Source organism: Drosophila ananassae, chromosome 3R (assembly GCF_017639315.1).
Source record: "Drosophila ananassae strain 14024-0371.13 chromosome 3R, ASM1763931v2, whole genome shotgun sequence".
Taxonomy (NCBI): Eukaryota; Metazoa; Arthropoda; class Insecta; order Diptera; family Drosophilidae; genus Drosophila; species Drosophila ananassae.
Genome location: NC_057930.1, coordinates 14,704,450 through 14,728,157, shown reverse-complemented (window position 1 = coordinate 14,728,157; position 23,708 = coordinate 14,704,450). Strand labels below are relative to the sequence as shown.

The following is a 23,708-nucleotide window of genomic DNA, read 5'->3' as shown; positions in this document are numbered from 1 at the left end:
TTGCAAGGGACGAACGGGACCAAATCAAATCCCGGGAACCCGACTCGTCCACAATCCCACAATTCCGTCGAAGGTCCTAAGGACTGATTGGGCCTGATTGTTACGTCAATGGCCAGAAGCTCCGGATTTTAAGTCTACGCTTTTTTACGAAAAATCTGTTGCATCTTAAGGGTGCCCCAGAAAGTTCCCTGTGACCTGTGCCTTGCTGCACCTTTATTCCTGTTGAGGGTCAAGTATTTTTAATTATAGTTCTGTGTATATTTTTACTTTACTTCCAACATGCAAAAATAAGGTCCCAAATATATCTGTTGCCTCTCTTCCGGAAAGGTACGCCCACATATTGTTATTTCCCCTTTGGCTTTTTGCTGTCCTACCATTTTTTTGCTCCTTATTTCCTTCTTAAGGTCGATAAACAAACTACATACATATGTCTGTATCTGTATCTTCTGTTTCTGTTTCTGTATCTGTATCTTTTGCCTTTATTTTGCTGACGAGCTGGGTTCCCTCTTTGTCATTTTATGGGCCATGTGCCCAAGGATGGGTAAAAAGAATGAGGACCTTTAGTCAGTCAGATGTGGAGGGAGGAAATACACAAGGTGTTAGTGAATTTTATTCAAATTTGACGCTAATCAAAAGATGCGTGACAGGAAAGTTAAAAGCGGTTAGAAATCCAATTCGCACGGGATTTGTAGCCGAGCCCGGTTTATTCCCACAAGGCTGATTTATCCTTGATTTTGAATTGCTTTGGCGATTAGCCTGGGACTCCTATTCTAGATTGTGTTTGAAATAATGATTCAATCGATTGATGTCTGTTTGGGGCAATCGTGATTATACTTTTCAAGCGAGGATATTGCAAAGATTAAGTATTTCAGATAAAGTCCTTTATTTGCGCTAAACAAAGAGAAGAGAAGCTGATGTGAACTCTTTAACTTTATTGTATTTCATATTGTAGATATTTTAGTTAAACTTGCAACCATGTCGACAGCGCCATATTTGCTCACGTTTCGAACGATTTACTACGTGCTAGCTATCCTGGAACAAAAGGACAATCCGAGTAACTTTTATTTTTGATTCTGTGGAAGTATGTAGGTTAACTCCAACGTGCATGTGCCTGGTGGCTGGATAGAGTGTGTCATCGCCGTCACCCAGAGATTTCGTCGCCTTCTCCGCTCCCAAAAATCCTAAGAGCTCCTCTCCAGCCGATCGACTGCCTCTGGCGGCCTAAACGCATTTGGGCTTCCGTTTGGGAAGCAGGAGATCACGCCCCCAGCTGCAGCAGCGGCGCCAACAACGCGCAACCGCCAGACGTCGCCGGCTTCATTTTTCCATCGCCGTGCCAGCAGGATCCTCCCCGCCACCTTCCAGCTCCGCCTGCTCGATGGCCTTGGCCGCACTGGGATCGGCCACGCTGCCAAAATAGTTGCCGGTGGGCTCGATCTCCACCACGCGCTCCACATCGTCCAGCTTCGGTGGTGCTGGCACCGTTATCATCAGTATCCCGTCCGCGGAGAAGGTGGCCCTCGCCTGGGTGGCGTCGTAGTGCCGCGGAAGCTTGTAGGATCGGGTGAACTCCCGGGTGATGCACAGCTGACCCTTCTCCGCCCGGTCGTCCGCCTGCTTGCCCTCCACGCACACGGTGTCGCTGTTCTTGGCCTTCACCGTCAGCTCGCCGATCTGGAAGTGGTGGACGTCCAGGACCACCTTGAAGGTGCCCCGTCCCAGGGAGTCCGGTTCGGTCCCAGTCTCAATCACCACCCGTCCTACCAGGCAGGACCCGTGGCACCAGGCACTGTCGTCCATCCGCAGATGGAAGTCTCGGGCGCACACGTCCAGCTCGTGGGATAGGTAGTAGCGACGCTGCCGGCACTTGGGTTCCCCGGTTGACCAGTGGCGCCGCGGCGGCCAGTGGTAGTGGGCCCCCACATGCTCGTGCTCGTGCTCCCAGTCCCAGTCCCAGTGGATGGGCATGGTTTCCGATCCAGACTAGGTCCGATCCGATCCGATTCGTTGGACCCGGAGCAAGCGTGTTGATTTTTGGCTAAGGTGGCCAAAAAAACAGTTGCCCTCCGCCCGGTTCGACTCTTACTAGCTAACTGAGGGCTAACTGGGGGTTAATGGTATGGTAATCCGCAATCGGCAATAGTCGGAGCTGCACAACTGTACCTGGCACCGCTGCCACTGTAACTGAACTATTTTTGCAATGCCTTCAATGCCGTGCATAAACACAGGTGTAACTAAACAGGTGGTACTAGGTAAGTAGCTCTCGGAAGTAACTCTATAAGTTTAATAAAAATACGCTCTAGTTAATCCCCACACTCGTCATAGATATTATTTCTATTACAAGCTTCAACCTTAAGAATAATATTTAAATAATAATTCTACTTTTATATCTTATTAGTCCTTCCTATGGAGTCCTTACTGTATCCCTTTCCATTAAACCGACACGCATAGTCGCTAAAGTGGGACTCAGCCTTGTCCGACAACCCAAACCGTTTGATCAATACCCGTCCCAGCAACCATCCAATCAGTAGGAGCTGAAGTCTCTTCCGTTCTCCGAACTCCGTTTATTGCACAAATGGCGCCAAGCAGCCGGAATTGGCCAAAAGACGACTGCGAAAGGGCTGAGAAGGAACAACAAAAAACACTGCACACCAAGTCGAGCCAGTTATGAGATAATGCCAAAATTTTGAAACCCACCAAATGGTCACGGAATGGCGTTGGTGCCACTAATTGTGGCATTGTTGTCAGTCCACAGCAGAAGGGCATCAGAAGGAGCCCAGAGTTGAGAAAGGGCAGATGCATTGTGGCAAATGAAACTAATGAAAATCGTGACCCCCACATTGGTGAACTAAGGCACTGGAGGAAAAACTATCTCGGAAAGATTGCAGATTTTTCTTTAAAGTGTGATTGCATGAAGGTTCTACCTAAAATGCAGTAACCCTTTGGGAAGAAATATTACGACAGTAAACACATTCAGTTTATAGTTTGTGACGAAAGTATCTAACATTTTGAGGATTAAATTTCTTGTGTAATCCTTTTTCGGGAGTCCTGCCCCCCTTCAGATCCGATAGAAGTATTGGACTCCTCCTAGACAACGACAACAAGAAATTTGTTGGCTCTTTGTTGCTGTAGCTGTTGTAGCTGTTGCCTCTGCTATTTTGTATTACTGTTGCCCCGGGTTTGAGCCAATTTGTAAAATATATACGAAATATATTTTACTTATGTCTCGTGCTGGGGTCAGGCAATTTGGCTGCTCGGCTACATGGCTTCATGGCTTCTTGGCTGCATGGTTAGATGGCTGCTGAAATTGAATTTTTTCTCTTGCTTTTAAGCAAGTTTGACAAATTTTCAGAACCCGGCCAAAAGTGACTGCTGCAACAGTTTCGTTTGGCTATGGCTTTGGCTATGGCTTACGCCAAAGTCTTGTTCTTGGCCCGAATCGGATGAAGGCAGAGGGCAGAGGAGTTTAAATTGCATTGACAGGCAGTCAGGCCCTTCCTCTTCATAGCGCTGAGACAAATATAGATTACGCAAGTGCTTAAGGTTGAGCTAATATTGGCTACGAGTTTCAGTTCCCCTTTTAAAAGGTCAATTGGTTTGATTTCGTTGCAACCTTTTACATAACACATTCAAGCCCAAGACGTCAGCCAGTTGTTGTTTCAAATTCACATCCTCTTGCTGACGGAATTAACAACTATTTGTTATATGATGTTTTTCACATTCGAGTAAAAGTGCTCTTTAAAGACGAGGCTGGGTTCAGTTTGTTTTAGACTTCATATCGGTACGGTACTACCCATTAAAACCCAACCAAAAACAGTGAGAAAATCTATTTAAGGACCCGCAGTGAATCAAGAAAGTGAGACCCAAACCGCAGGAGAAGATTCTGTAATAGAGAGTGAATGGAAGGAATTGGTGACCCAGCACTAATAATAATAGCATTAGTACCGGTGTAGCACTTAATCAGCGGTGCACATCCGGTACCGGGACGACCTTGTCCTCCCCATTCCTTATCCTTTGGCCCACATTGCCAAAGGACAGAGGATTAGGAGCGCAATTAATGACCGAACCCCGGTGGCAGACATAGATTATTTTACACACATGTGTCCTTGGCTGACAACGCGACTGGGAATGCTGGGAACGCCAAGGCATGTTAATCACAGAGTCCGACCTGGGAGCCCCGAAGTCCTGTTGGCTCAGGTTCCGGCCCAGGATGTGGCAGGATCTTTGGAAGCCAGCTTGGGGATGCGTTAGCGCCGTGATTGGAAAATAATTGCATTCATTAAGTGGGTTATGGCCTGGGCCCGATAACCATCTGCTAACTGGGTCAATATTGGGCGGCTGGCAATCGAACGGATTAACAGGCGAACGCCTTTGAAGGAAATTATACAGGAAGTGACGGTTTCTCTAAGAAAGATTCCCCCTAAAAACCTTAAAGGAAACTGGTGCTCAGAAATAGTCATCTCAGTACTGGCCCTGTTCCGATAATAAATTACTGCTCCCTACGGTGAAATCAAGCATTAAAAATTCACTTACTTCCGGTTATTTTAGTACGCAAAAGTAAAGTCATCGGACGGATTTAATGTGTAGTCGTTTGTATAATGCAAAGTTGGTAAATGTCCAAATGAATGACTTCACTCACTTCACTTTAGTTAAAATATTTACTAATACTTCCATCTACTAGCCCGGTTGCCCCGGATGCCTGGGGAAACATGTGTTTGCGGCTTTTGTACAGCAGTCATTTTTTACGCATCAGTGCGTCTAAGTGGGGCATGCCACGTGTGGGGCAACTGCTGCTGCTACTTCTGCAAACAGTCGTCCCCCACATATGTATGTTGATATTGAATACATACAAATATGCATAAAAGTAATCATAAGTTCGGGCCAAAACGAACTGGCCATGAAAGGGTCCGAGAAACTGGACTGGTGAATTGTTTTTAGGAAGACCATTTGGGCAGCTCATAGTTGGCTTCACAGGATAACAAATACGCCCAGAATAGATTTGGCCATCGATTTCCCACTAGAATGGGGGTGGTGCACTTTCATTTATTTATTCGAAAGGTATGTAGTATACGGATGAGCAAACTTTGATTCGGACATAAAATAAAAATAGAATTCCACGTTTCTGATCAAATAACATGCGATATGTAACCCGATTACATGAATACGTATAGTATATTCAAAAATCTGTTTATTAATCCAACTGAAAAGTAATCAATTGGACAATTTTTGTTGGGTTTTTGGCTTCTAATTGGTGCGGATAGTTTGGTAAACTAATCGATTAGGAAATTATTAATAAAATAAATATAGTTTTCCAATTGTTAAGAAATGGAAAAGAAACTCCTACAGTATTTCTCTTTAAATGAAATTCTTAAAGTCCTCTTTGGAATCCTTTCCCTTTTAGAATTTCTCACAAAATGGACTCTCGCATAAAACTGAGTCAAAGGACATATAATGCATTCCTGCCAAGGCTTAAATTTTTGTTAATGAATTGCAAATTCTATCGTCCTTGGAGCGGCCCTTTGGCACATTCCCCGACACTTGGAGGGCCTCCATGCCACCCCAGCCGCCCTATGCCTCCCATTTAAAGTTTGAGCTTTGCGGCGAATTGTCAAGGCGACATAGTCGAGGTGGTGGAGGGGCTAAGCTCCTCATAACCCCTGCCAAGTCGTCCAAGTAACAGCCCCTCGTTAGTTACGGCCATATGCTTTTTATGTAATACACCCAACACTCATACCCACAGCTACAGCTACAGCTACAGCCACGCACATGCACATGCCCATGCCCATGCCCTCCGAGGGTGAATCCGAGGGGTGAATGCCATGCCATTCGTATATGTTGGCCACACATGTGTTCCGGCTGCCTCACACTGTTGGATTTATGATCAATCATTCCGGCTAGGCTTACTGCGGTTAGGCTTTTGGCCTGGCATCGTCCAGAACTGAGACGTCCCTTCTCCTTCACCAGGAGCTGAGACTGCGACTGCGACTGTTACTGCGACTGGGTCGGTCGTCTACCACTGACAAATCTTTATCTTTGGCCTGACTTATTTATCCTTTTTGGCCGTTTCATTTTTATTCTGCCAGGCATTTTTATGTCATGTTTATTGATGTGTAAAAGTCATAAAGTCAAATTGAACACTTGTGCTTGTGTCCCGAGTGTGGCGCGGAGTATTGGCTGGAGCCAGAGATTTTTCCCAATTTCCCCAAGTTTTATACTATTTTATTAAAACTCAAAGGATCTGACGGGGGAGGGATGCTCTCTCAATGGGTTTTATGGAATGTGTTTTAGTTTTTTAGTTAGGCTGGGGCCGCCAGATAAGCAGCTGGTACTCTGCCTGCCACAAAGATAGTTCACTCACCTCGTTGCCTTGCTGGCGTTCACCACTGCGCCGTCCTTAAACCACTGGAACTGCATCCGGGATGATCCTTGGGCGGTGCAGGATATGATGAACTCGCTGGCCTCGCGTACACCCGCTTGCGGTTGATTGACACTCAGGTCCTGCGAAAGGAAACATAACGTTACGCTAATTAGACATTGGACAGCTGTGGGTTTTGGTTTCGGGTGTGCATGATTCGTGATTCGGTTTTGAGATGGAGCACTAAGGGGATACTGAGTAGTATTCAGTACTCAGGAAGTTTAACCGTCAAACGGGGAAACCCCTGAGGTCGCAGCGGCTTGTTCGTCCTGTTAATGCCACGTAATTGCAAGTCGCCTGCCTGATGAGGCCAATTGTTCGGCCGAGCATGCCGCAATTAATAAATAATTATTTTTTCGATCCCGGGCCGAGTGTCAAGTGCCACACTGTTGACATATTTATGTGCATATTTATTAACATGGCACTTTGCCACATTTGCCAATTACAACAATAGTCCGAGTGCGAGTGTAGTGGCCGCACTTTCATTGGCTCGGTTTTTGTTTTTTGCGCCTCAACACGTGCGCCTTCAATAGTTAATAAATTATTGTTTAATATGGATCGGAAATGGAACGAATTCCATCTACATAATGCGTTAAAGCCAGTATATTTATTATGCTTTTAATAGCCGGCCATCCTGTCTCGAATGCGAATTAATGAAAATACCATTCGATGAAAATCAATGATGGAATGCCTCCAATTGATGGATCTGCCAGGGCCAAGCCGAGCAGAGCACTAAATGAAAAGGAGTCGCTAGGACGATGAATTTAAAATTTATATTTATTCTTGGCCCCGGCAGAGGCGTTTTCAAAAGATATCTCCCAGTTGCTGGGAGAACGAGCTTTACAAATGTCTAAATGTGGAGGTGGGAGCCTTATACCTCCCACACCATCATGTCTCCTATTCATTCCCCGGACAAATTGGCAATGTTTTGTGCAAAAAGAGATGGATTAATGCTTTTAACTGATAAATTATGCTTTCACTGGACACTTACCAGCAAGCTTAGCGGTGGGTTCTCGTCAAAGTGATGGAAATTGGCAACCAGAGTGAAGTTTCCAATCCTGCCTCGCTCCACCATCCGGGTGATGGCTTCCCGGATCCTCTGGGAGTCGCCTTTGACGCCGAAGAAGTGAAAGGTGATGTCCAGGCGATCGGTGGTGTTGGAAATCAGTTCAAGATCGCTGATTTTTGTGATGTTAAAGTTCCGCAACACACGTCCCAACTGAAATGGAAAAATAGTTGAAATGTTTAGTAAAATGCTACTATAATAAGAAAAAATCCTTTCGGGACTCTGCCCCAAAAAAAATGCCTGTTCGCACCACATTATCCTTTATGGCCCACCTACCTTTGTTTTGTTAGTCAGCCAACGCGACCCGCACACTTTTTCATAATTTGAAATTAATGATAATATATTCTACCCGAAAAATAGCACCACTGGGCTTTAGGAACACATCGGCTAGATACCAAGTTGGAGCATAAAAATATGCTCTTTTCGGCCAAGTCGCCTGAAGTTCTGGCTCTGGAGAGCGCTTAAAGTGTGGTTATCTAATCTTGGTGGTTCACCTTTTTTCTACCTTCTTATGGGTTTGACTTTAAGCTTCGGGCCAAGCAGCTGTTCGTCCTGCCGAAATTGGCCATAAAGGACATTTTCGTCTGGCTTGTTTCGGGCTGCAGCCCACCGCTGCAGGACTCAACTTGTGGCCATACCCCATAAGGCTTATCCTTGTTTAAATGATAATGCATTATGCCGAAGCCGTTTGGTTTTGTTGCTCCTCGTTGGTCCACCTAAGTCCTAATACGGCGGTTAGTTGCTGTGTTGTCTAAAAGTTTTAGCCAACTTTTTCAGCCAACCGACAATGGCTTCTGTTTTTCAGCCAACAAAACAAAAAGCTTTAAGGTTTAAAAGCCTTTCCAGCAACTCAATTATTAGATGGCCCGCAAATAGGGCCCGCACAGACATAACCAATTAGCGCTTTTAATTAAGATGGCATTAAACTTTTACAATAGTGCGGGAAAAATGAAGGGGAAACTCCCCCGAGAATGTGGCAAGCCATGAAATCAAAGCTGACAGGAAAAGTCCTTTGCCACTGGTCACTATGGCGCAGTTATTGGAACTTATTTTTGTTACCCTTTCGGTGGGCACAACCTTGGTCGCAAAAGCACTTCAATTGGCATTTTTATTCTAGACCCATTCCGTTCTGTTATAATTTCTTGCCAAATGCCAAACTAATGCCCAGATTCGTGGCCTAATCAGTGAGTTTTGGGCCGTGCAACTTATATAAATTAGCGGCATTGTTTGGGGCAAATGCGAAATACTCAACAATAGCCCAGGGTCCCGGCCATGGAGTGGAAAGCAAAGCTTGAAACCCAAACCGAATCTCCGGCTTGGCACTCTCCATAAGTGGCCGCCACTGCCGCGTCGTCATTCCGACGAAAACTTTGCCCAAGTTGTGTAAATATATAGTTATGGAATTAATCAGAAAAGTGCGCACAAAAACGAAGCCGCCAAGCAAAAGAATAAATATTTTCGGTTAATATAAAAGAATTTCCCCACGATCCACCCACCACGTAACATAACCCATTCCTTGGTCCCCACCCTTTATACATTTTTTTTTATATATTTTGTTTCTTACTTTTTAATAAATATGCCGCAGAATGAAAGATGGCAAGTGGTAAGAAAAAAAGTGCAACAGTATACGGGGCTGCAAAGTGGCTTCGGTTGTTTGGCTTGGAAGTTCCTAAGAGGCTTGTGGGGAACGGGTGAACGGGTATCCTGGGTGTCCTGGGTACAGGATTCTGGGCCCTGTGGACAGAGAGAACCCAAGAACGAAGACCGAAAAGCCAGTAACAAGAAGAGTAGGCAGTTTGTTTTGGGGCCTGCTGTGACAAAAATAAAACAAAAAACAAAAAAAAAAAGGAAAGGAAAGTTTTTTAAGTAACAGTGTGGCAAACAAAAAAGCAAATGTTTGTGAAAAAAGTTACGTATTCGTGCCGTGGAACGGGTGTCCGGGAAATGTCAACTGACGTATTCAAATATTGATCAACTTGAGAAGAACCTTTATGGTCGGCTTGCCCGAAAATAATTTCACAAATTTAAGAATAAATTCCACAAAATCATTTATTGTTTTTTTGGCAAGTGGACTGGAAAATATAATAATATTATTGGATGTTAAATTAAAGCACATTTACGCTTAGAGACACATGTCTCTGAATGTTTTTGCATGTTTTTAGACAAAAATACATGTGTTTTTGAAACACGTGTTTATTTTATGTAAATATCTCACAACAAAATAGCACTATGAAAGTCAAATTACACTCTGGCAGGCCTTTATTTTGTAAGTGTAGAATTTTATATATTGTTGTGGCATAAAAAAGGAGATACGCTTCCTTGGCAGCATGTCCTTGAGCCAGCTCAAGCAGGGAAGTGCATTTGCAGTTTGCCGACGTGCCTCGAGTGGCACTGTGATTTCATCGGAGAGCGAAAATCGCAGCTCCATTAAATCTCAGGCCCTTATTCGCTTACACTTTCACTCCAGCCCAGGCTCTCAACCAGATCCTGCTGGCAGGAGCACTGGGTATTAACCCTGCCTTGGCATTCCAGCAGCCAGGCTCCTCGCTCCTTGTTGTTTAATCGAACTCGCATCGTTTTTATCTCAACTCGATGCTAATGGTATTTTAATTTCGAGTGCAAATATCCTTTAAGGATGGTTGCGCTCTCGTCGGCTCGCAGGCTCTCATTCAGTTTCTACCTTGTATTGATACAGAATAAAAACTAACAAGGACGCAAATGGATGTCGGATTGGATGCGCTTTAATTAAGAAATTTTTGCATTAATCTGAAGTCCATCAGCATGCCTAAGAAGTTCGCAACGCTTTAGGAAAATGAAAACAAAACGGAAACTACTTATAGAAAGCTCAACCTTCAGTGGCCATTTACGGCTACCTTGTCGGAAAGTTGGCGCAACTCTGGAGAGAAAGTTGAGTTTGTGAGGCGAAAATGAAACCAGGCAGAGATGCTAATGCAGTGACTGAACATAAAAGTCGGGGGGATAATGGGATGTTGTGCCTGGCAGTGTGTATCCTTCCAGCCTGCTTATGCAAAACAAAACGCTCTCTTTTTCGCAGTTTCCTCCAGTTTAAAATGCACTCTGAGTAGATATACATAGGCGTTGGCAAGTTCTCAGCCAAGTTCGCTTGCCAAGTTTTTGGCCAACGGAATTTAAATTAATGTCTCAGCCTCTGACATAGTCACAGTTTCCATCTCCAGTCTCGGTCTTGGCCGGGCCATTACAATTTGTTAGCTAAACGGGCCACTTTTTTCAAGGGGGAGGGGGCCTTATCGTTTTGCAGGCTCAACCGACCGCCAGGACAGGCGTTGACAGGATGCCCGGTGTTGTCTTCCTAATCGTTGTGCCGACGGCGAATTTTGAACGTGAGCTGATTTACGGTAAGTACGGGGGACTAGGGCTACAAGGGGTATCCCACCCATCCACCAAGCCCAAATTGAATAAGCACCTGTGCCTAATTAAATACAAACTTGCAATTTTGTTTACATGAAACTGTAGCATTAATCTAGGCGTCGGCAAACCAACACCACCACACAATCTGCCCCACTCATCCACTCCCTCACCACACATGAGGTGGTGTACACACATACCTATAAATGTATACCTCTATGCTGCCTTTGGCTTAGGCGCGTAATTACGTTGTTTAGTGGCGTTATTAATTATTTTATGACATCGTAAAAGTGCTTCCTCGGGCCTAAGAGCTTGCCATGAATGTTGCATGAATCCCGTCGGACAGAGCACACGTGGGAGTAGGTTTTTTGTTTCGCATTCCGAGAGTGCCTCAGGTATCCGACCGGGTTTTGCGGCCAGGCCAGGACCAGGACCAGGACCATCAAGTCATTCGGAAGAAACTTTCGGCAAAAGATAATTTTACAAGCGGATGCCGAGCGAACGTAGCACATTTCGCAGCCCCCCAAAAATTTAATATTAAAATTTAATTAGCCACGACGAGATTGGTTGTCGAAGGAGTCCGTGAGTACCTAGGACAATAACGAACACGTTCCGCCAAAATATAGACAAGGAAAGTTGAAGCTATTAGCCGACTCTTTATTAAGTTTATGAAGTGAATTAAGTGATTCTAATTTATGGATTAATTTTTATTCATTTTGGGTTGAAATATATAAAAAATTAACAGAAATAAATAAAGAAAGCTCTAAGGAAATGAATTGATGTTTTTTCCGATTAATATTCTTTTTATATTAATTAAAACTAAATAGTCTAAAATAAAACCCAACTTACTATATTTATTCTTAAGTATTTTTTTCTATTCAAACAAAAACTAAATTATAAGAAGATGATAAAGTGAAATAATGTCTAAAATCTTATCTTTTGATTTAACTGATCTAAAAATTAGTGTGACCAGATGATGAATACTTTGAAAAAGTTTAATTTACTTTTTATTAGTATTTAATTAAGAATTTTGGCAACTGCATCGCCGGAAGTAAAAGCTTTTCCCCACGAAAACAATTTTCTTTTACCATCCTTTATGTCCTGTTTCCCAAACCAAATAATAATAGAAACTTAACCGAAACCAAGTACTGTAAATTGTTTTAGAAATAATAGCCATAACAGTATTAATTGCTAGGACTCAACTTTCACCACCACCAGGTCCATGTAACAATCATTTATCACAATCAGTGGTGATAAAAAGCACATAATAAAAACCCATAAAACAATATAATTTATGAAATAAATGGCAGCGAGTAAATATGGCATCTTACAAAAATGGTCGGTCGGCTGGTCGGCACAAAAACAGGCTTGCAGGAGTCGTTTTTAGGCAGAAGCATTAATCAAATATTTATTTAAATACAAAACAAGGCGATGGCAAAAGCCATCAAAGAAAATCATCATTAATTTAGTTTGTCACTATGGCAGCCTCGGTCTGATAATGACAATGAAGCATCCTGGAAGGATGATGGGCAGTCCCTGATGAGCTCTGAAGGAGTGGCGGGGGCGTGAACAAAGTTGCTTCGACTTGCGAAATAAACCAAAAATTACCTCTATACCCTGGAGAAAGGTATATCACATATCAGTCAACAAATAAGAGATAGACTGAGGGTATCTTGACTTCGAAACAGCGAAAAATCAAAGGCAATCTTAATGTCTGATGCTGAAAAATAGGCAAGAAATGTTGGCCTTGGCAACAGCTTAAAATGTGCCAAATACTTAAGCAAACAAAAAGACTTAAGAAAAGTCTGGTGGGAGAAAAAAAAACAGAAGAAAATTGACATGCATTCTGGCTTGAATCGCTGAGCAGCCTGGCTCATAGGTGTCAGACATAAATCACGAATCTCTCAATTCCATGGCAACCTGAAACGGAGCCATTGAATACCAGGAACCGAGACAGAATTAAATAGGCAAAAAGGACGAAATAATGGTCAGGTGGGGTACGTCGGAAAATTTGCTGACTTTGGGGAACTTTTCTGCCACTAGAGAAACTATGCGAAACAAATTTAGACATACACAAGAAGGGTCCTGATTCCCGAGTCCTGGGTGCTGGGCGCTGGATGCGGAGTCCCGAGTCCTGGCATCACGGCTTTTGGCCTAAGCGCATTTAAGCTTTATTTTGGCATTTGTCAATGTGGCGGGATTTATATTACATTTCGATGTCTGTCTGCTCCCTCGCTTGTTGGCATAATAAATTGTGATCCTTTGTGTGGTTTTTGTAGACTTTGATTTGATTTTTCGCCTGCCACTTTATTTATTTATTTAGCGCGAGTGGAGCTTGGAAGCGTCCTGAAAAAATACAGACGACTCCTGTGCAAACACACTCGAAAAGACCCAAGTTATCTGTATAATTGCATAACTACAATCATTTGTTAGTCCATCCCGATAGCCGGGCATTTAATTAGCGTAATTTGCAACAAAATTGGGCTTAGCCACGGTTTCAGGTTGGAGGAGCACAAAAAAGCAAATATTTGCTAAACGCTTAACTGGATACCGAAATATCACAACAATTTGCACTAATTGCAATATAAATAGTGCAATTGCCGTGAATTAACTAATCAGTGCTGGGATAAAGCCTATCCGGCCTATCCAAACAGAAGCACTAAAATTTTGTGGCAAATTTAATTCAGACATTTAGAGATTTTCTCTCTTCAGAGACACACTAATCACCTACCATAGATCCTTCACCATTTCCATTCCCATTTTAATATCCATCTCTATTTTCATGGAGTGGCCAGAATCCTGCTTAATGGCAAATCAGCTTAGGTTTATGTAGACGACCATATCACCTTTTCATTAACCCCAAACCAGGCACTTCAAATAATGCCCCAGTGGACGCGTCGGCAGGACATCATGGCCATCCTGTGGTCCAGCTTGCCACCGCTCCACGTCCAGGTCCAGGTGGCAATGGAGGTGGCAACAATAATCTGAACATCAATCTTCCGGAGAATAACAACGCAATACTACGACTCGAAGTTGAATTACGTGACAAGAATGTGGCCAAGTATCGGCGGGGAGGTGGTGGAGGTCCTGGCATTGGTCGTGTGGGCGGCACTCCTAAGCGCAATGGGGCACAAGGACCGGCGCTTGGTCCGGGACAGGTCCTGGGAGCACCTGACACCACCACGCTGGCCAGTCCGCTAGACAGCCGTAATTTAGTGGTGCCGCTTGAAAAGGTAAGTTGTCCAATGTCCAATGTCCTGTACCAAGTGCCTGTTCCACCCTGGTCAAGTGGGCAGGACTTTATGCTTCCCCAAGCACTTAAAGTTGATTTTCGTGTGCGTTCTGAGCAAGGATAAGGGTTCGATACTAGCTTTCAGTGCGAATGACTACACAGAGACGAAAATTTTGCGGGAAACCCTTTGAATCCTTTGGTTTTTACCTTTATCTAAGGATTATTTGTTTCCAAGTAATACTACTCATCTCTTAAAGGACCTCTTAAGTTAAATATGATTTGATAATCAAATTCTATTTTGTAGAAATTTTGAAGAAAGCTTTGAACTTGAATGATTAGTTGAGAGTTTTAAATGTAAATACACAAATATTCTCAGAACATATTTTTGAGCTAGCCAGAAAAGGTCAATTATTAAGGATTATTTTTAGTTAAAAGAAATCATTCAAGCTTAGAAGAACCTCTTTTATTATGGCATTCATTGATAGAACTCTTGCAGTTCCTAAAAATTTAAAAGATTTATGTTTCTGTGTACAACAGCGATTGTCAACTGGCAAAAGGATGCTTGGTCCTTTTGTTGGGATGCACTTAGCGGGTCAGAACGTGACTCGAGCGAGTTTCGTAAAAGGTTGTATCCCGAATTGTATCCTGCCAAAGATTATACTGATGAATGAGGTGGCTTAGCTGCCGGAATGGTAAGATTGATGGCTAGATGCACCGTTTCGGCCAAGGTCAGGACAAATCGCCAATCCGTCAGCCTTCAGTCGTCCTGCGATTATAATCGCATTCCCCCCGCCCGACCTGTTAGCCATCCTTCCGTTTCAAGGCGATTCCCTGGCGATCCAATTAAATGCAAAAGCTGAAAGCCATAAGCCCGTTGAAAATGCCACACTAAGCTGTTGCTCCTCTCTTGTTCGCACAGGTACTTGAGGAGTTACTTGTCAAGCTTGAAATTGAGCACGTTACTTGGACGACCAGCAAGAAAGGTTATTTCCATCACGTCGTTTTCCCGCTGCAGGCAGGAGCCGCCTGCGAGACCACCCTGCACTGTCTTACGGAACTGGGCATTGGCACTAAATTGAATTCCAGTGTCAGGTAAGTTGAGACATTGAAACGGGGGATAGGAGGATAGAGGGACTTTGGGGAGCAGCGGTTCTAACACCAAACGCCAAACGTGCCGGGCAAGTCAAGGAGCCCGCAACAGCTGCTCGAACTCGGGCAGTGGGTGTCTCTGGCTTTTAATAAAAATGCAATAAAAATGCAGAAAGATGGGCGGTGCCAAGGCTGACCGGCCAAAGGGACTCCCAATGCCATATTTTGATTGCTTGTAGGCGGAAATCCCTCCTGCGGAAGCTGGAGTCGATTATCCTTGGCAACAGCTGAATGCGGACCAATGCGGATTCCATTTCCCAAATGCAAGTGCTCGATAATGCTAATGCAATTTCTAAGGAGTACTGCCCTTAAGCCATAATAGTATGGAGAACATTGCCCTTTAATCTCTAGAAATTTAATTAAACAACAATAGAGAAGATAAATTAAAAACGAACGGACAAAGGCGCGCTTTAAGTGAAGTGTGAGAAGGAAAATAAGTAGGTGTGATAATCATTTAATGGCATTAAGCAAAGGGATTAAAATGCAGGCGGAGGTGTGACGGGAGTCTCTACCGCACTCAGTACAGCAAAGAGCTGATGTGCCTTCTTGACCTCAAGGACCTGCTGAGTAGCCTGCAGATAAAGTAGAACTTAAGCTGATTAATATGCGCTGAAATTTAATTAAGGAGAAGGCGCTGCCATGATGCACACCGAGTCGATGAAGTGGCACTCCACGTAATATATAATTCATGTTTACTGTCGCACTTGAGACATCCGAGGATCTTTGTCTACTAATTCCTTACAAGCATCAACAGTTCGAATGTCAAGCCCTGGGTATCGACATTGCCATAGATATGCGATTACAGATATTCAATTTAAAATGCACGCAAAAAAATAATACAATTTTATACAAAATATACATACATATTAATATATTATTTTATTTATATATATTCAGAAAGGATTCAGGTTCTTTGTTAAACAAAAACTAATGGATGATACAGCTTTTAAGGTTATAAATATTTCCCTTTGTGTATCCTTTAGTGTTCTGCCGTGCAGCGTTAGTTATGATGCCATCACAGATGCGGCCAACATGCGAGATGACTACAGGTAAGTCTACAGGTAGAAACCCCCGTCTATGAAACGGGGGGGGCACGTGATACAAGTGCAGGAGCCGGAGCAGAGGCACTCGTATTGTGTTGCGCCCCCGTATTGTATTTGCTGGCTTTGTACAGGACCCGTTAGCAGTGAAGTGTCTTTTGTCAGGATCCCACAGCTGTCGCTTTGTTGAAAACTAATTTCAGGTGTTCTCGTACGTGTCAAAGGCGTCAGTCATTTCATTAACTTTCACTTGCACTCGTTGGTTCTAACTCACGGACTCAAGGACTCAAAGTCACTCACTTTCGTCCGGCCGTGGGAATCGTGACATTTGCCTCGTTGGCTTTTGGCCGAGATCGTTATTTGGCTTTCTATTTTTTTCCCCCCTTTCACGGTTTACGGTTTACGGCTCGTCTAGCCAAAAGGAAGATGGCTTTGAGCTTTGGGCCTTGGCCCGGGACCAAGTTTATTACTCTCGAGGCCCGGGGGCAGACTTATGAGCAACTTGGAATGAGGGGGAAAAGCTGAAATTTGCATATGAAAGGGGCAAGGAAAAGGAGCTGGAACTATGGACCCCCGCCATGGGTTAAATGCATCCTCTGGGTGCGCACAATTTATGGGCGTGCTCTCATCCAAAATGGCAAAGCCAACAACCGACAGTAAATACACACACGATGACTTCTTGGCAAGCAATTGTCGCAGTCACAGGACTACCTGTGTGCATACCTGATGAGCTCGTAATTGAGGTTAGCTTGTGGTTAATTTTTGGGGCGACAATTGAGGGATTCTCTATGCTTGAGTGATTGCAGCCACACACTCTAATCACACGACTGCTTATAAAATGGGCTTTATCAAGAGAAAATAAGTCAGAAATCTTAACCAAGTCCTCGAACAAACACACTTGATTTAATTTTTCAATGAAACCAATTACATCCTTGAACACATTAGCCACTTGATATCAAATAACAGCCATTCTGTTTAACTGCCGTTTTCATTACCATTTTATTTTCCCTTCTGGGCCGCTAGCGAGGAAGCCGAGGATGCCTCGAAATGGAACAATTTTGTGGAATCAATTAAATCGAAATTAACCGTCAAACAGGTGGTGGACGGAGTACGGGCCGGAGGATCACTGTCCTTCGACTATCTCCTGCTAATTGTTACCGCCGAGTAAGTACTACATGGAAGACTTTATAAAAATTGATATGCCAACAGCTGACGTTGGCTTGGCATTAAAAATAATCATTAAAAGGAGCCAGAATGCCTTTACTTCTATACACATTTCTTCCCTCCACTCGACTCCTTTACAGTTCTTTGGCAGCCCTCGGTCTGGTGGAGAATAATGCTCCGAATATAGTGGCAGCCATGTTAGTTTCCCCACTTATGGGCCCCGTAATGTCGATAACATTCGGCGCAATTATCTCCGACAAAGAACTAATGGTAAGTGCTGTTTCCCCCATATGGTGGTTGTGGCTTTTTCGGTGCACTACCCATTTTTGCAGAGACCAACAAATTGTATAGCTCCCCGAAAAGCCATTCAAACCACCGGTCAAAAAAAAAACCATCCCGAAAAAAAAATTCCAAAATGTGAAAGACCGAAAAAGCGTAAAATAAACTGAGCAATACTGAAGTGAAAAATGGAATAGTTTGAATAGTTGGCAGTTCAAACTCCCAAAAAACGAGGGAAAAAGTAGCGCCCATTTCAATGCGCGTTAAATGAAATCGTCAACACTCTTGCTATGTACTACTATGTGTGGGACCCGTACTTGTGAGTGATTTATGAGCAAATGACATTTGGAAAATAATAAAAATTGCACCGAAAATTGGTATGCCCGTCTCGTCCGTCCGCTATGTCCTTTGTGCCAGCTGTCAAAATTCGCATCCAGCCAACAGAAATATGCGAAAATATTGAATATACTCTCTGGGAGTAGTGATAGGAGAGGAGTAGGGGTATGAGTTCTATTTCGAGTAGGGGTATGAGTCCTGGTCCCGGTCCTGTTCCTGGTATGGGTTATTTCAGTCAAATGCATAGCGACATAGCGCTTGATGTTTTGCAAATTTGCATCGCTTTTGTGGTAAATGGCAAAGTTGCTGAATTGTTTATTGACAGATCTGGCTTGAAAAGGGTGGCGCAATATGAAATATTTAAATGTTTTTTCCCGAAATTGGATACAGATGTAACGGCAGCATACCACAAGGATTTGAGTATTTGTATTCACACCAAAATAGGCAAATGGATTGGGTTTAAAAATTCTTTGAATGCCAGCGGGATTCCATATAATTTGGTTTTTATTTCTGTTCCTGAAGCCTTTCACAAACTTGCCAACAGGATTCTTTAAAGTTTTTATAGTTCTTTTTAAGTCTGAGAACTGCACTTTGTACAACTCAGCCAAGCGGCCCCGAAATTATGAGTATTTCATTGTGAGGAAGGACCGCAGAGTGGCGGTTTCCTCAGCCAGGTGAGTGAGAAAACCCCGAATAAGCTACTTAGAATTAAAGGAGACAGCACTTAGGTCCGCCATTCAGAGCTCAGCCAATAAAACAGAACTTTAACTGCAACCAGACTGGAGAGGCAGCTGCTGCTCTCCAAAGTGTCATAATTGTCACTAGCAACTCGGAGGGGAAGCCAAAGCCGCCTTATTGCTCATCGTCTGAGATAAGAATGTCGGTCTCTGTAGTTTCCCTGAATCAAAGGCGGTGGTTTGCGCTTCAGGAAATCCAAAACCCACGACTTAATGTGTCGGCGAAGCGTTAAATAGAGGCTGTGTGGCATAAAACATAGAATATAGTGTAGGAAACATAAAATAAACCACAACAAAATATAATAAACAAAATAGAAATATAAACATGTAGAATGAAATAAAAATATATAAAATAAGGTACATGGTATATATAATCGTGTCCTGTCATTTCTAATGAAGAGACTGCTGAGCTAGTGAGTTTTGTGGCCACCACCCCAGAGGCAACTTGTTGTCGGCCCGGTGTCTGGTGACACAATTTTCACACCGCACACCAATGGCTCATACCTGGCTCACACCTGGTCTACTAAGCACACACATATAGAGAGCCACACACACGTGTTTCCAGGTGTCTTGCCGGCTGTTGACATCTGCGTCGTGTACTTCAATTAAATTTTAATTGAAATGAATACGACATACACACATGCCACTATACTATGTATGTATGTGCATCTTTTTTGTGGCCTTCCTTTTGTGAGGCACTGTAGCCCCGACTCCGACTGCGTCATCATAATCTCGGATAAAGCCAAAGGGTGAATCGGTTGTGGACCAAAAAGGAAGGAATTTGAAATAGCAAGCTCAGGTTGTGGTCTCTAAAATGTTAGGGTTTTTTCACTTCAAACTCACATCAGGCTTCAGGACGTTCATCTTGAATCTTAACTATTTTGTTAAATGTCAAAACCATTGAATATTTTGAAGTTTAAGCATTTTGATTGTTTCTCGATGGTTTGTGATTAAATTAAGAAATATTTGAAACAAAGTGGAATTCGGCTTGAAACTCACACACACAGACTCAGTTCAGGATGGGGTGAAAATAATTTAAAAAGCCATTTTATATAACCAATGAAAATGCTTGTGGGCAAAATTCATAGGCATCCGCGTTAAAACATTTTCACACAAAAATGCCAATTACAAACGATGAGAGAAATAACACTGCGTTGAATGGGGCAGTCAAAATTGATGGCCTGCTATTAAAAATAATTGGTAGTGAAAAAATTGTTACCCGGAACAACCGATATGGGCGGCAGGAAGCGAGTGAATAGTTGAATGTTATTGAATTTCCATTTCTGTAAATATTTGCACGCCATTTAAAAAAGATGATTCAGTAACGAATGTTTAATAATTTGTGTGCAAAATGCGCATTACGCATACGCCCCGCGGCCCGATTCGTTAGGTGGTCTGATGTGTGTGTTTGAAAACTTCATACCTGAAAATAGATGAGCAAACAATAAACAAGAAATTAGCAAAAAGTTTTTACACCCGCAACTTAAATGCCAGTTGGTTAAATTGTTGTGTAAACTCTTTAAACTGCATTTACTTGAAACTTTCCCTCCACCAAGAATATTTTCAACGTTTTGCCAGCTTGTTAGTTGGCTGCTTTAAGCCTCAAGACAAGTTACTTTATATGCGTTGCCAGTTGTGTTTGACTGGTGAACGAGGGGAAATGAGGAAAACTACTAGTGCTACACTAGTGGTAGAAGTATGAAAGAGGGTGAAGGAACTCCTACCCGAAAAACCCACCCATCTTTCTGACTTGGAATACCAAGACGACATCATGTGGCTGACATTAGAGCATTTTTCTTTTGTGTGTGCAGCTGCCAACAACAGTTTTGCAGTTGCGTGGCTGCAAATTTGGGTTAACATGTCACGAATCTACCACTACCACTACTTTGCCACTATTCCACTATGCCACTATGCTACTTGCATCTTTGGGGCGCTTCAAAGTATGCAACATTATCGCTTAAAGTGTCGAGTTCCTTTCGGCATTTCACTCGATGGCCCTCCTCTTAATTTTCTCACTCTTCTGCTCATTCCAGAAAGTTGGCTTCCTTTGCCTGGCCCTTGGCATGTTTATATCCCTGCTATTTGGATTCATCTTCGGCCTGATCCTGGGCACCACCGAGATGCCATGGGGCCAGAACTCCGATTGGCCGACGGAGGAAATGCGTGGCAGGTAAGAACGGATGGGCAAATACCTTAACAATCCTAAACAAGTCCCAAATCAAAGTCAATCAACCGAACAATTGCGGCAGATTGGGAAAACGCCGCACGTCCAAGCCACACAGGAACAATAAATTAATTCCGTCATTGGGCCATCGTCGAATTGGCCCTAATCAAATTTGAATGACATTGCATTGCAGTAGTTGCGGTGTCCAATTCGATTGATATTTCAAATTGATGCAGAATTTAATTAAAAGATATTTATGATTTGCATTTCATGCAGATCGAATACCGCAAAATACGAGAATGAAAGGCAGCTGTCCATCAACGACAGTCCTGAACATAATAAGGTTAATAGAATCATCCAAAGTTTGATCGAAAATTGATAGCTGATGTAATTTGTTAAGTAAACTCATTGTTTTTATTTATCGGCACCTACGATTAAAAGCGAAATTAAATATAATAAGAGTCAAATCATTGGTTTAAACCTTTTCTACAAAAAACTTTTTGGGTAGAAGAAAAGTTTCAAAAGTTTTGAGGAATAAAAAGAGCCCCGACAATATCCATTTTTAAATATTAATTAAGACACATTACCCCACATCATTTATTTGGCAAAAAAAACAATAGAAGAGGGGCACTCTCCATAGAAAATCCCTAGACTTTGGAAAGTGACTTAGGAGTTTGCCGAAAATCCAAAATCCATTAAGCATGTTAATTATCTAGTGTCTCGTGAAGCCCTCTGTTTAGCCCTTGCTGCTGGGGGATACTACTTTAATTCAGTTGGTAAATCTATGAGTGCGAATGTAACAAATTACTTGCAAATAATTCAAATAATCTCACGACCGTCGGTAATGTGAGGCGTGTGCTCATTAGAAGGCCTCCTTCAAGGCTCTTTCTGGGACAATCCCACCCAGCCCAGCCCAGCCCAGCCCAGTCACTTGAGTCCTATATATATGAGCACACATTTATTATGGCATCGTTTTTTGCCAAACGAAAGAACGAACGAACGAACGGAGGAATCTTTAAGTCGCCACGCGCCGTCTGTGTAAATCTCTTCCAGGACTGCTCCCGGCCCACAATAGGCTTAGAAATGCGTCGAAACACGCCCCCTCGGCGGCAACAATAAATTAAGCTCAGCCACAGAATTTGCCGGAAGTTGCGTGAAATGAATGTGTGTCGGCAATTGTGTTAATTGCACAAAATAAATTGTTAAAATAATAATACAGACAATAGACAATACCGACTAGAGCCTGACATCTAAATATATATACATATATCGCATCTGAGAGAGTGTTACGAATCTGTATAATTAAGTGGCTTTAGCCTGTAGACGGGACTTGTGCTTTATTGTTGCCTTAGGCTACGCCAGTAGTACATCTCCATCACAATCTTCACATCTACATCTCCATCATAATAATACTCGTGTGTCCACATAATGAATTCCCTCAGACTGCGTGTGCCTATCACCTCGCATGCAATCAACGTGAGTTTCGAATGCTCCCACTTATCCGACCTCTTGTTATAGCTCACTGGACTCTATAATTGTGTCACGTGGCGCGTGAAAATATAGGCTTATCATCTGCTTCATTGGCAACTGGTCTGGACAAAGGCCAAAATGCCATCTCATCCACGAAAGGTAGTCTCCCCTGCGCTGCCAGGCCACCAAAGAAGGCCAATACTGGCCCAGCATGATTAGTATCGATTAACGTAAATTTGGTTAATTAGGATCTTTTAGCTGATTTTGCTTATTGATTCTTGAATAATAAGATGGGTTTTTCTTCTATCTCAAAGAGATAGAAATATCATTTGTTCCTTAAATAGATTCTAACCCTTATAGGTTCTCGAATTTTTTTTCTTAAGAAAATGCTTATTTATATTCAAGCAATGAGGGCCTTTCACTTCTTTTGAACTCATGAATAATACAAAAATGCCAAGCAAATGTTATAAATAGATTAAGGCAAAGAAATTAGGCTTTTAATTTCTTCACAATATTATTTTAAATTCCATAATGAATCTCTTAACATGTTCAGGACAAACAAAACAAAGCATTTAAACAGCTTACGGATTTGAATTGAAAATACAAATATACTTTTGTCATTTAAACAAAAGTATTAATGTAAATATTTGTTTGCCCTTTCATATTTAAATTTTATATTAAAAGGACACCCCCAATTACAACAAATTGAAACATGAGAAGCCTTTGAGTTATTCTATTTTAATTAGAAAGTTAGCTGCCAGCCCAGCCCCTAACATTTTGCCAGTGGCCGCATAAATAGCAACACCGAAACAAATTAAATTTATGCTACTTTACTGCATGGGCGTGGTGACACGCCCATAATGGTGCAACTGTCGGCAAATGCCACATGCGAACTGGCAGAAATAATCAGTGCAAATGTCGCCGGGGGGATATAGTATGTGGAACCCACCTTCCATTGGACGAGGAGTAGAGAGAGGAGATCGTCTGGTTAGCAGCAGCCAGGAATGAAGTATCTACTGGGTTTTTAGCTGGTTTATTTTCCAGTACACTTTACAGCCAGGAGGATGGCTGCCATAGCAGTGTGCTGATTATTGCATTTTAAAAAGCTTGGTAAAACAAATCTCCCTGGTCAGGTCCGCATAGTTAAGGGAATCGCAATTAAAAGCCGAGCGTCTGTTCTGGTCGTTTTCCATTATCCCTGGAAAATTATGCATCAATGCTGGGAGTCAGTGTCCGCGACGAAGGTTTCTTCTTTATTTCTAATGAATT

The 23,708-nt window shown here is 42.8% G+C and overlaps 3 protein-coding genes across 8 annotated transcripts in view; 1 reads left to right on the top strand and 2 right to left on the bottom strand.

The window, feature by feature from the left end:
- The window catches only part of LOC6496967, a 107,162-nt gene that overhangs the window by 27,735 nt on the left and 55,719 nt on the right, over positions 1-23,708 (bottom strand). For all 4 annotated transcript variants that reach the window (XM_032455292.2, XM_032455293.2, XM_014905972.3 and 1 more), the window contains exons 7-8: positions 7,407-7,634; positions 6,359-6,498 (exon numbers count right to left, since the gene is read on the bottom strand). In XM_032455292.2, the coding sequence (XP_032311183.1) occupies positions 6,359-6,498; positions 7,407-7,634 (368 nt within the window). The remainder of the gene's footprint in view (positions 1-6,358; positions 6,499-7,406; positions 7,635-23,708) is intronic.
- Positions 913-2,185, bottom strand: LOC6496966 (heat shock protein 23). The gene has a single exon (XM_001963001.4). The coding sequence runs from the start codon at positions 1,966-1,968 to the stop codon at positions 1,318-1,320; it is 651 nt and encodes a 216-aa protein (XP_001963037.1). The 5' UTR covers positions 1,969-2,185; the 3' UTR covers positions 913-1,317.
- The window catches only part of LOC6498548, a 32,151-nt gene continuing 12,203 nt past the window's right edge, over positions 3,761-23,708 (top strand). Inside the window, exons 1-8 of one of the 3 annotated variants that reach the window (XM_014906692.3) lie at positions 3,761-3,856; positions 10,762-10,858; positions 13,737-14,101; positions 15,020-15,192; positions 16,233-16,298; positions 17,313-17,453; positions 17,594-17,723; positions 20,839-20,975. In XM_014906692.3, coding sequence (XP_014762178.1) covers positions 10,795-10,858; positions 13,737-14,101; positions 15,020-15,192; positions 16,233-16,298; positions 17,313-17,453; positions 17,594-17,723; positions 20,839-20,975 — 1,076 coding nt within the window. In that variant the 5' untranslated portion in view covers positions 3,761-3,856; positions 10,762-10,794. Of the gene's footprint in view, positions 3,857-10,735; positions 10,859-13,736; positions 14,102-15,019; positions 15,193-16,232; positions 16,299-17,312; positions 17,454-17,593; positions 17,724-20,838; positions 20,976-23,708 lie in introns of all 3 variants that reach the window. The other 2 variants (XM_032455295.2, XM_032455296.2) reach the window with 2 other exon arrangements.